The 12,239-nt window shown below is 48.3% G+C and overlaps 1 protein-coding gene across 2 annotated transcripts in view; it reads left to right on the top strand.

Annotated features, from left to right (window-relative positions):
- The window catches only part of POLE (DNA polymerase epsilon, catalytic subunit), a 54,454-nt gene that overhangs the window by 40,021 nt on the left and 2,194 nt on the right, over positions 1–12,239 (top strand). For both annotated transcript variants that reach the window (XM_083478399.1, XM_083478400.1), the window contains 12 exons: positions 336–512; positions 1,447–1,670; positions 2,655–2,875; positions 3,978–4,182; positions 5,226–5,399; positions 7,050–7,175; positions 7,904–8,036; positions 8,575–8,764; positions 9,475–9,606; positions 10,585–10,778; positions 10,948–11,148; positions 12,072–12,197. In XM_083478399.1, the coding sequence (XP_083334525.1) occupies positions 336–512; positions 1,447–1,670; positions 2,655–2,875; positions 3,978–4,182; positions 5,226–5,399; positions 7,050–7,175; positions 7,904–8,036; positions 8,575–8,764; positions 9,475–9,606; positions 10,585–10,778; positions 10,948–11,148; positions 12,072–12,197 (2,103 nt within the window). The remainder of the gene's footprint in view (positions 1–335; positions 513–1,446; positions 1,671–2,654; positions 2,876–3,977; positions 4,183–5,225; positions 5,400–7,049; positions 7,176–7,903; positions 8,037–8,574; positions 8,765–9,474; positions 9,607–10,584; positions 10,779–10,947; positions 11,149–12,071; positions 12,198–12,239) is intronic.

Below are 12,239 nucleotides of genomic sequence, written 5' to 3'. Positions count from 1 at the left end.
TTTGACTGTATTAAGAAAATATAAAGAACATTATAAGATGCAGTTGGAAAAGAATAATGATGTAGGGAAATCTGGAGATTCAGAGAATCCTGTGTGTATATGATTTAATTGTGATGATAATTGTTGAAGGCAAAAATGAGTAAAAAATACTTATTTTTAAAAAGGGGGAAATCAGGTTTCTATGGGTATTGGGTTCTGCGGTTTTAGAAGCCCGGTTGGCAGCTGCAGATTCCTCGGCTTCCCCGCCTGAGGGTCCTTTCATCCAGATGGTTTCACGGAGCCAGATCTTTACCTGCAGCTGTGTCTCCAGCATCCTTCTCTCCCCTCGGCTCCAGGTGCGGAGCAACCAGATGCCCAACCTCAACAACATGTACTCGGCGGAGCACAGCGCCATGGTGGCGAAGGTGGGCGAGGAACTCCTTCCGCCCAACAAGCACGCCTTCGAGGTGCGAGCGGAGACAGACCTCAAGACCGTCTGCAGGGCCATCCAGCGCCTCCTGCTGGGCTACAAGGTAACAGCAGGGAAATCCAGCGCTCGCCTCCGTTCCTTAGCCAACCCTGAGCCCCCCAGCAGTGGCGGACTTTGGGCTCTCCAATTCCAGCGGCGCTAAAATTCAGTGCCTGCCTCTTGCACTCCATTTTCCAGCACTGTTGTGGTGCCCCCTGCAGCATGGCACTCAGTGTGGGCACCCTAAAGCTAGCCCTGCTTGCTGCCAGCCAGGGTGGATTCGATTTAAATCAAATCGATTTAAATCACTAGTCACTAAGACTTGATTTAAATTGGGGGTTTTTTTACATAAAGACTCATTCTTGCTGGTTATAATCTTAATATTTGCAACCAGATGAAGGTTTCATTTTTGGAATAATACATTTTCAGAGTAGCTTTTACAGTTATAGCAAAAAACACTGACTTGGTTATACTATTCAAAATACATAGACCGATAATTATGAAATTATTGTGAAGTTTAATGAGTTAACTATGTTTATATTTGGAGAACTTTTCTGCTGTACTTTATTGGGAGGAAAAAAACAATTTCCTTAATAACAATTTAAACCATTTAATTAACTAAATCAGTAACATGATACCATATATATCCTTGTTTGTTAGCTGATGTGGGTTTTTTTAAAAAAAAGCAGACTGAGTTTTAGCACACATGAAAAACTTAAAACAAATCCTTATTTCCTGATGAATAGCCTTTGAACTATAATGTAACTTAAATAGAAAACTATCTTTGGAAATATTTTCCCTTCAAAATTAATTTATTTTTAAAATCCAATTTAAATTTTAAAAATCTGATCTTCTTGATTTTTTTAAAAAAAATTAATTGGTTTTTATCTACCCTGCTGCCAGCTCTTGGGAAAGCCCCTACCCGCATCCCTTGAGGGCACCGTCCTGCCTTATGCCACCATCCTTTGCGTTCATCCGCTGTCTCCCTATTATCTCAGGATGAGCGCCGGGGCCCCACCCTCATTGCCGTGCAGTCCAATTGGGACTTGAAGAGGCTGGTCGGAGGGATGCCCGTCTTGGAGGAGTTCCCGCTGGTTCCCGTCCAGGTGGCCGACGACGTCAACTACAGCATCCTGGACTGGCAGCGCCATGCTGCACGGCACATGATCCGGCGCTACCTCAGCTTGGACACCTGCCTTTCTCAGGCCTTTGAGATGAGCAGGTGGGGCAGGCAGCGGCACAGGCACACGGGTTCTGGGAAACGGCAAGGGTCTTGTTTTTATTTTATATTTTATTTCTAAATTCCAAAAGTTTACAAGATGGTGCAAACTTCCAAATACACATCCACTTCTCTTTCGACTTCCCCTCCATGGTTCCCCCCGTAATTTCTAAATTTGCTGCATATTGTAGATATTCTGTGCCTTGCCTATTCCACATTATGGTTAACTGCTGTTCTTCATTCAAATCCTACGTGCATTTTATAAGAAATCAAGATAACAAACTTTTTACAAATGAAGGCAGTTTATTGAATATTCACAGATAAATTGCAAACGGATAAAAACATCGGCAGGATTGTTGTAATAACCTGCAGTTTCATAAGAGTTTATATTTAAAGTAGATAGTTAAATGGGCAAATTAAATGAATTTGTATTTGCAGAAGATATTAAAAAATAAATTTAAGGGAACGCAGAAAGAGGGGGAAGGGTGTCAAACTTTGAAATGTTAACATGATTGTAAAATTAATGAAAAGTATAAATTTGAGAAGTATAAATAAAAACTTAAGAAAACAAAAACAAATCCAAAGTACATTCTAGCATGTGTACAGTAGTTCTTTAAATATTCAACAAAAGGTTTCCGCTCCTGCATTTCTTGATCTCTAACTTTCATAGTTAAGTTTAGTGCTTTTTTTCAGGGAGTACTCCAGGGCACACAGTACCAGCACCTCTTTTTTGTTGTTGTTAAAAAAGTGTGGCATTTCCTGTAACCATGGTGAGGACTGGCACCTATTTTTCCAGGGGGAAAAGCACTGGTTAAGTCAGAAGGGTGAGACGTGCTGGCCGTGGTGGTGGCGGCTGAATCAGTATGCCGAATTCCTAAAAAAAAGTCCAGGTTAAGGCAGTTAGCCTGTTTCTGCAGTTCCAATCCTGCTTCTGGCTGATGTTCTGAAGATCGTCTTCTCCCCGTTCCACCCCTCTCTTCTGCCCAGGTACTACCACATCCCCATCGGGAACCTCCCTGACGACATCTCCACCTTTGGCACGGACCTCTTCTTCTCCCGCCATCTCCACCGCCACAACCACCTCCTGTGGCTCTCTCCCACCTCCCGCCCGGACCTGGGGGGCAAGGAGGCAGACGACAGCCGCCTGGTCATGGAGTTCGATGAGAGGGTCTCCGTCGAGATCAATAACCCGGGCTGCTATTCCACAGGTGAGCAACGAGAAAGACAGGACTGCAGTTCTCTGCTCCATGGGTGTTCAAATATTCAAACAGAATATTAGAAGATGACCTGACGAGTCTCTGAGGGTTGCTAATACCAGCATTAAGGAAGGCGTTGCCATAACCACCTATCAGGGAACGCGGCAGGTCCAATTTGTCCTGCAGAGTCATTGTTCATATGTTGAGTACATGGCAACCAGTTCACCATGAAAGTCTCTGTTTTCTTTTTCATGGACTCTGGTCGCTTGAAGTTTTCATGTTGGGTTTCTCAGTAAGCGCCATCTCCCAAATGACAGTATGCCATCCTGTATACCTGAAGGAGCGTCTCTACCCCCATCATCCAACCCAGAACTGAGGTCCAGTGCCGAGGGCCTTCTGGCAGTTCCCTCACTGCGAGAAGTGAGGTTACAGGGAACCAGGCAGAGGGCCTTCTCAGTAGTGGCACCCGACCTGTGGAACACCCTCCCATCAGATGTCAAAAGAATAAACAACTACAGTGGTACCTCGGGTTACATATGCTTCAGGTTACAGACTCGGATAACCCAGAAATAGTACCTATGGTTAAGAACTTTGCTTCAGGATGAGAACAGAAATCGTGCTCCAGCGGTGCGGCGGCAGCAGGAGGCCCCATTAGCTAAAATGGTGCTTCAGGTTAAGAACGGACCTCTGGAACGAATTAAGTACTTGACCCGAGGTACCACTGTATATGACATTTAGAAGACATCTGAAGGCAGCCCTGTTTGGGGAAGTTTTTTAATGACTGATGTTTAAATGTATTTTTAGTCTCCTGTTGGAAGCCACCCAGAGTGGCTGGGGAAACCCAGCCAGATGGGTGGAGTATAAATAATAAATTATTATTATCATTATTATCATGATGATGATGATGATGATGATTATATTATCATCATCATCATCATCATCATCATTATTATTAGCTTCCCTTCTAGTTTCTAGTAGTCAGAGGTCTTCATTCATAGCAAGCCTTTCCCCTTGGGATGGTGAGAGAGATGTTCCTTTTGGCCAGGGTTTGCGATGCAGCTCTGGGCTTTCCTGCCCTTGAACCCAGGACCCTGCCTCACTCTTTTCACTGCAGTCTGCGTGGAGCTCGACATCCAAAGCCTGGCAGTGAACACCGTCCTGCAGTCGCATCACGTCAACGACATGGAGGGGGCCTCCAGTATGTGCATCAGCTTTGACGTGATCCAGCCGGCGTCGCTGGAGGACATGGTCACGGGGAACCAGGCAACCAGCACCCTGGCCAGCTATGACGAAACAGCCCTCTGCTCCAACACGTTCAGGTCTGGCCCGTGGCTTGGCTTTGCAGGGAATCCTGCCCTGTCCCCTACAAGCTGGCCACCCCTGGTGGTGGAATATGTGAGGTATCCCACCCCACTGGCTCTCCAGACTGCCATAGGCTTGGGAGATTATAGGGGGTTTTTTTAATGGGGAAAAAACCCTGTTCTTCAGCTGTAAAAGCCTCCCAGAACTGCTTACAAATACAGTTGTGCCTTGGTTCTCAAACGACTTGGTACTCGTACATTTGGTTCCTAAACGCCGCAAACCTGGGAGTAAGTGTTTCGGTTTGCGAACATTTTTCAGAAGCCGAACATCCAGCGCGGCTTCCGCTTGACTGCAGGAAGCTCCTGCAGCCAATTGGAAGCCGTGCCCTGGTTTTTGGTTTTGGGAGTCGAACGGACTCCCGGAACTGATGAAGTTCGAGAACCAAGATATGACTGTAGCTTAAAAGGAAAACTTTTGTTTTTTTTAAGGGACCCTCAGACTTCCATTTTGATAAGATGCAGCACAAAAGGGAAAAAGGGTTTGGGAGGGAGGAGGAACTAACCAACCACCTTTTCGGTTTTGGATACCGTATTTTTTGCCCTATAGGGCGCACTGGCCCATAGGGCGCACCTGGTTTTTTGGGGGGGAAATAAATAAAAATTATTTCCCGCCCCCCCCCCCCCAGTCGCGGGGCTGGGGCGGGGGAAGCCCAGCCCCCAGAACAGGCTGCTATCCGGATAGCTTCCTGAAGCCTTGCGGATAGCTTCCTGAAGCCTGGAGAGCGAGAGGGGTCGGTGCGCACCGATGCCTCTCGCTCTCCAGGCTTCAGCGAAAGCTGCATTCACCCCATAGGACGCACACACATTTCCCCTTCATTTTTGGAGGGGAAAAGGTGCGTCCTATAGGGCGAAAAATACGGTACATCGGGGAAAAATAGAAGAATGGGCAGACAGTGGAAAGCAGCAATGGCGTCAGAAGAGAAATTGCTTGGGTTTCTGGGATTTCTAGTTGCAGCTCTGTAGATCTAGTGGCCAGCTTCCACCTTTCTGCTCGCTCACAGGGTCTTGAAGAGCGTGGTGGTTGGCTGGGTGAAGGAGATCACGCAGTACCACAACGTCTACGCCGACAACCAGGTGATTCATTTCTACCGCTGGCTGCGCTCCCCGACTTCGCTGCTCTACGATCCTGCCTTGCACCGCATGTTGCACGGCATGATGAAGAAGCTCTTCCTCCAGTGAGTCCATATCTCTCTCTCTCTCTCTCTCTTTCTCTTGTGTGTGTGTTTATAAAAAATATAGATAGCCAACTTGCCTATTGTACATTTTGGGGAGTGGTTTGTTCCTCTCTCCTCTTCGCATTCAGATGCCTCTTGAGATAAAAAGGTACAGGGGCCCCTGACCATAAGGTCCAGTCGTGACGGACACTGGGGTTGCAGCACTTATCTCGCTTTATCGGCTGAGGGAGCCGGCGTACAGCTTCCAGGTCATGTGGCCAGCATGACTAAGCCGCTTCTGGCAAACCAGAGCAGTGCACGGAAACGCCGTTTACCTTCCTGCCGGAGCTGTACCTATTTATCTACTTGCACTTCATGCTTTCAAACTGCTAGGTTGGCAGGAGCAGGGACCGAGCAACTGCAGCTCACCCCGTCGCGGGGATTCGAACCGCCGACCTTCTGATCGGCAAGCCCTAGGCTCTGTGGTTTAACCCACAGCGCCACCCCTGTCCCTCCTCTTGTGATACCATTGCCAAATTTGGCACAAATCTGGAGGAGATTGTTTTTTGGCTGTGGTTGGACACCCATCACGTGCCATTTTGAATCAAGGTGGTGGACCCAAACCATTCTGAATTGCAGTGATTTAGACACCTCTGAAGATATTCACCACCCAATTTGGTGCAATCTCTTCCTGCGATTGAAGAGAGAGTTTTGATGTACGGATGTATTGCTTCAGGTGCCATTCTGAATCAAGATGGCAGGCTCAAATGTTCCCCCCAAAAATTGTTTCTATGGATTCCCAAGCAATGGTGGTTGATTTCTGGTGGTGTGAAAAACATCCAAAAACTTATTCGCCTCTGTAATCCTGGACTAGCCCACTAGGTGGTCCTCTCTGCCGTGCTCAGCAATCCCTTTTTATCATTACAAACTTTCTGATGTGCAAATGTTTTTTCTTTAAAAACATATTTTATGTATCATACAGTTATGCGCAAATTTAACAACAGAGAGGGGAGGGAAAATAGAAGGACCATAAATACATTTTTTAAGAATGGAAAAAGAAATAATAATAAATGAAAACCACCATCAACTCTCATGAAATATATAATAACCATCAGTACATCTTTTTAAGTTAAACATGCAGGTTAATATCAGCATGTTTGGGTGGACCTCAACCTGGTGGATTTTTTTTTTTTACAACCTCCCCCCCCCCCCCCGCAACAACAACAAAACTTATAGAGAAAGCAGAGTAGTGGAGGGAGAATTGGCTGCTCAAGTCCTAAATAGGAGGATTAGATTTGTGGGATGTGGTGCATAATGAGGTTTAAAACTCCCTTCCCTGTATCAGACGGTTTCAGGAGGGAAGGATATCTTTTCCTTTCTCCAGACTCAGGACCCCTGGTATATAGCCCCCACACACACACAAAAAAAAGCCCACCAGATTTGGGACTGGTGACTTTTTACCTCCTAAATTTTCCACTGAGCAAGCCCACAAGAGCCCGCTTTCCTATGGAGGGCTGGAACCCTGCATCAGATCCACATTCCTTTTTGGGGGTCAGAGACGCGCATGCCACATTTTTGTCCCAGGTCACCACTTGTACATAGCATACAACTGCAACATCAGCTACCCCTTTTCTCCTTCCTTTTCACCTTCCACACTCTCTTTTTCCCCAGGTTGGTGGCAGAGTTCAAGCGCCTCGGCTCCTCGGTGGTTTACGCCAATTTCAACCGCATCATCCTATGCACCAAGAAGCGGCGCATCGAAGATGCCCTGGCCTATGTAGAGTACATCACCAACAGGTGCTTCTAGAACCCCTTCAAGTGTCCACCCCCCCCCTTTTGACGTTCAAATGCCTGGTGAAGGACCCTGTGTTCAGACGTGCCTTTTGGCTTTGCGCCTAGTCTAAATCTTCCCTTAGTCTCCTTCGCTCCATTAATTTCCTTCTTGGTTTCCACTTGTTAGCCACCATGAAAGGAGACTGACCTTTTTCATTTTGTTTCTATTTCGTTGTAATTTTACCCCTCCTCTCCTCAAAGAAGCGCAAGGAGGTATACATCATCATCATCATTTCATTCTTGATACGCTGCCCATCTGGCTGGCTTTCCCCAGCCACTCTGGGCAGCTAACAGCACATAAAAAATGGTAGTAGTTCTGTTCCTCCTCCTTTTGCCCTCACAACAACCCTTTGAGGTAGGTTAGGCTGAGGGAGCTTCATGGGGATTTGAACCTGGGTCTCTCAGCTTCTAGTCCAACTCTCTAACCACTGCACCATGCCAGTTCTCTTTTAATATGGGGAGGGTGATAAAGGCACCCCGGACTTGCCAGCCCATGCTCCTTGTAGCCTCGTGTCCCTTCAGGGCCATGGCTGCTACACAACAGACTTGCTTCTGGTCAAGGGAGTTGGCGGCTAGCTTTTCTCATAGTCACATTGTGGCTGTTCTCCTGACGGCTCCATCTGGGGCTGCGGAGGGATCTCTCTCTTCCTCCCTGAGAGATTCTGCATGGCTCACCCTCCTTCCTCTTCCAGCATCCATTCGAGAGAAATCTTCCACTCTTTGACCATTTCTTTCTCGCGCTGCTGGGAGTTCTTGCTGTGGATGGACCCAGCTAATTACGGCGGGATCAAAGGCAAAGTGCCGTCCCAGATCCACTACGGGGAGGTAAGAAAACCAGCAAAGAAGGCGCATTTGGGGAGTACAGTGGTACCTCGGTTGTCAGACGTAATCTGTTCCGGAAGACCGTCTGACTTCCGAAACGTTCGACAACTCAAAGGGAGAATTTCAATTTCAGTGGTGAAAACCGTTCAACTTCCAAGGCACATTCGAAAACGGAAACAATTACTTCCGGGTTTTACAATTACTTCCCCAGCCACACACCCCTCTCCAATGTTTCCCCCTGGCTGGAATATGTCCTTGAACTCTAACATTGCCCTTCCTTCTCTAGATGGAGGATAGGGAGTTGTGTTTGTAGCAACTAGCCTACTATACAAAAGATTTATTTATTTATTTGAAGTCTATTGCTCCGCCCACTTTTGCCTCTGGCCCCGCCCACCACTGCCATGTGCCCCTCGGCAGGTTTCCCAGAAACAAAGGCGGCCCTTGGCCTGAGAAAGGGTTCCCTGCCCCAGGTCCAGAAACCGTGTGGGAAGAGGGCATTTGCCATATTGTCTGCATCTTGTCTTCCGTCCCCTCCTTGCAGGGGATCAGTGATAAACAGGCAGTCTCCGTCGAAGGCAGTGAAGGGGAGGAAGAAGAAGAAGAAGAGGAGAAGGAAGAAGGGGCTGAAGAGGACAATGGCGTGGAAGAACTGCTGGAGAACAATTGGAACATCATGCAGTACCTGCCCCAAGCAGCCTCCTGCCAGAATTACTTCCTCATGATCGTGTCTGGTGAGGCAGCGCTCCTAGGTTTGCCCCAGTGTTTGAAGCTGAATCCTATCTGGGGGAGGAGGACAAAGGGTTTCGCTTCTAGCACTGAGAGCCCCTCTCCTCCCTCAAGTTCTGCAACCATCCCAGAGTCTGCTCAGATCCCATTTGCTGCCTGTTTCCCCTATGACTTGCATGCTTGCTTATTTATTGCATTATTTCCCACCTTTCCATCCAAGGAACTCAAGATAACATACATGGTTCTCTCCCTCGTTTATCCCCCACAACAACCCTGCGAGCTCGTGGTGGTGATGAGAGGCAGTAACTGGATCACCCAGTGACCTGGGTTGTGTTTTTCCAGGTCCTCTTCTGACACTCTAACCACTATGACAGGGTTTCCCAAACTTGGGTCTCCAGCTGTGGTTTGTTTTTGGGTTTTTTGGACTACAACCCCCATCATCCTTAGCTTGCAGGACCAGCGGTCAGGGATGATGGGAATTGTAGTCCAAAAACAACTGGAGGCTCATGCTGTGGCTCCCAAGAAGGCCCTGCTTAGGGGAAAGCAGTTGCATGCGGGGAGGGGATATGCTTGACCCTTCAGGTGCCCGCCATTTTTTTCACAAACGGGGGTGAAGCAGGTGGGGCTGGGAGGAGCCAGAGAGGTCCCTGCAAGCAGAGTTTGAGGCAAACGTGTCTCTACTTGTCCTCTCATGACTCCATTGCCATTTCCCCAGCATACATCGTTGCTGTCTACCACAGCATGAAGGAAGAGATGCGTCGGAGCGCTCCTGGGAGCACCCCCATCAAGAGGCGAGCAAGCAGCCAGGTCTCCCAGGAGCCTGTGGGAGAGGCAGGTGTCATGCCTGGTGAGTACCCAGCCACGTCCCTCCCTGGTCTTGCACCCTTGGGTGAGATAGCCCAGTCCTGGGGGTCTCTGGCTCAAATCTTGCCTCCACCGTGAATTAATCGAGATGGAGGTAACCTTAGGCCAATTCCCATTTCCCTTTGCTGCCCGACCAAACCCTTATAGGTAGGGCTTTTGAACAACACTCTATAAATCTTGGAAGTATTTTTAATTATGACTGCTAGGCAAGTCGCTTCTTCCTGTTTCGTGCATGCAGGTAACTTTGACATTTTTTTAAAAAACCCACATCCACAATTTAAAACAAAGGGACAATTTCCTGAAGGGGTAGGCAGATCACTATGGCCAGGTCTTGGTTTCCCCACCTGTGAAATAGGGATTTTGTTATTTACCGTATTTTTCTATGTATAAGACAATGCTTTTTGCTTTAAAAAAAATATATAGGCAAAATTTGGGTGTTGTCTTATACACAGATAGTAAATGCAGATTAATGGCAGCAGCCCCCCCACCCCGAAATTGTTTAATTCGGTTTTGTTGTTTATGTTTTAATGTGGCAAGATTCAATTTGATTTATTATTAACTGGAATGTCTTTAATTGAATATTAATATAAAATATTTACAAAAATAAGAATTAATGGCAGCAGCAAGCAGGAGATTGGCAGCGGCGATTGGGCGGGTGATTGGTGGTTGCAGCAAGGCCTGCTGGCGATTGGCTGCGGCAACTGGTCAGGCGAAGGGTGGGTGGGTTGTTGGTGGCAGCAAGCGGGTAGCCAATTGGCAGCTGTGGCAAGGTGTCCGATCGGCAGCGGTGGGCAGGCAGGTGAGCGATTGGCGGAAGTGACACCCCCCCCCCCCATAAAGCTAAGCAACTTAATTTCGGGTTAAAAAAAATAAGGGTCGTCCTATACATGGAAAAATATGGTATTTTCTGAGCCGCAGCGCATTTTCAGATACATCTTCTTCCTCTCTCCCGCCCCTTCAGGCATGATCACCTTCTCCCAGGAGTACGTCACCAACGAGCTCACCCAGAGCTTCTTCACCATCACCCAGAAGGTGCAGAAGAAGGTGACCGGTTCCCGACAGACCACGGAGCCCTCCGAGATGTTCCCTGCTCTGCCCGGCTCCCACCTGATGCTCAACAATCCAGCGCTGGAGTTTGTGAAGTACGTCTGCAAGGTGAGCATCACTGTAGGCAGAGGGGAGAGACAGCTGTGACCATGTCAGCGATGGATGAACTGTGATCTCACAATGGGGCCTTGTTCTCTCTCCTGCTCCCTCCCACCTCACTCTGTAAGAGCCCAGTTGGCTCATCTGCTGTTTCTCTTCTGCCCTCCCACCCCTAAAGGTATTGTCTCTGGACACAAACATCGCCAACCAGGTGAGCAAACTGAAACGGGACCTGCTCCGCCTGATTGAAGTGGGGGAGTTCTCAGAAGAGGCCCAGTTCCGGGACCCCTGTCGCTCTTACGTCATCCCAGAGATGATCTGCAGGAACTGCAACTTCTGCCGAGACCTGGACCTCTGCAAGGACCCGGCCCTCTCTCAGGTACCAGCTAAGTCCTGATCGTCGATTGACTCCAAAGCACTGCTTTTTAGTTTAGAGAACAGGCGATAGAAGAATATACAGCCTCCCCTCTCTGCTTTTGTTCAGGCTGTTTATCCTTGCAGCCCCATACTGTCTACTCTGGGTGGCAGTGGCTCTCTGAGGTTGAATCCTGACAAGACAGAAGTACTCTTTTGGGGGGACAGGGGGCAGGTGTGGAGGACTCCCTGGTCCTGAATGGCATAACTGCCCCTGAAGGACCAGGTGCGCAGCCTGGGAGTCATTTTGGACTCACAGCTGTCCATGGAGGGGCAGGTCAATTTTGTGTCCAGGGCAGCTGTCTACCACCTCCATCTGGTATGCAGGCTAAGACCCTACCTGCCCACAGACTGTCTTGCCAGAGTGGTGCATGCTCTGGTTATCTCCCACTTGGACTACTGCAATGTGCTATCCGTGGAGCTACCTTTGAAGGTAACCCGGAAACTACAACTAATCCAGAATGCAGCAGCTAAACTGGTGACTGGGAGTGGCCACCAAGACCATATAACGCTGATCCTGAAAGACCTACATTGGCTCCCAGTATGTTTCCAAGCACAATTCAAGGTGTTGACCTTTAAAGCCCTAAACAGCCTTGGCCCAGTATACCTGAAGGAGCATCTCCACCTCCATCGTTCAGCCTGAGGTCCAGCTCCGGTGGTGGCGCCTGCCCTGTGGAATGCCCTCCCATCAAATGTCAAGGAAATAAACAACTATCTGACTTTTAGAAGACTTCTAAAGGCAGCCCTGTTTAGGGAAGTTTTTAATGTTTGATGTTTTATTATGTTTTTAATCTGTTGGGTTAGGGTTAGGGTTAGGCTTCCTGCTCAGCCTGTCCAACTTGAAGCCCTCTCACAGTCATCGCTTTCTCTCTTCTCCTTCCCTCCCAGGATGGCTCTGTGCTTCCTACCTGGGCCTGCTCCAACTGCCAGGCCCAGTATGACTCGGATGCCATCGAGATGGCCCTGGTGGAAGCCCTGCAAAAGAAGCTGATGGCCTTCACCCTTCAAGATCTGGTAAGGAGAGACGAGAGGCAATTCCCAGCTTGCCTGTGCAGA

The sequence above is a fragment of the Podarcis liolepis genome (assembly GCF_965112155.1).
Source record: "Podarcis liolepis genome assembly, chromosome: 15".
NCBI lineage: Eukaryota > Metazoa > Chordata > Lepidosauria > Squamata > Lacertidae > Podarcis > Podarcis liolepis.
This window is presented reverse-complemented; position numbering and strand designations above follow the sequence as displayed.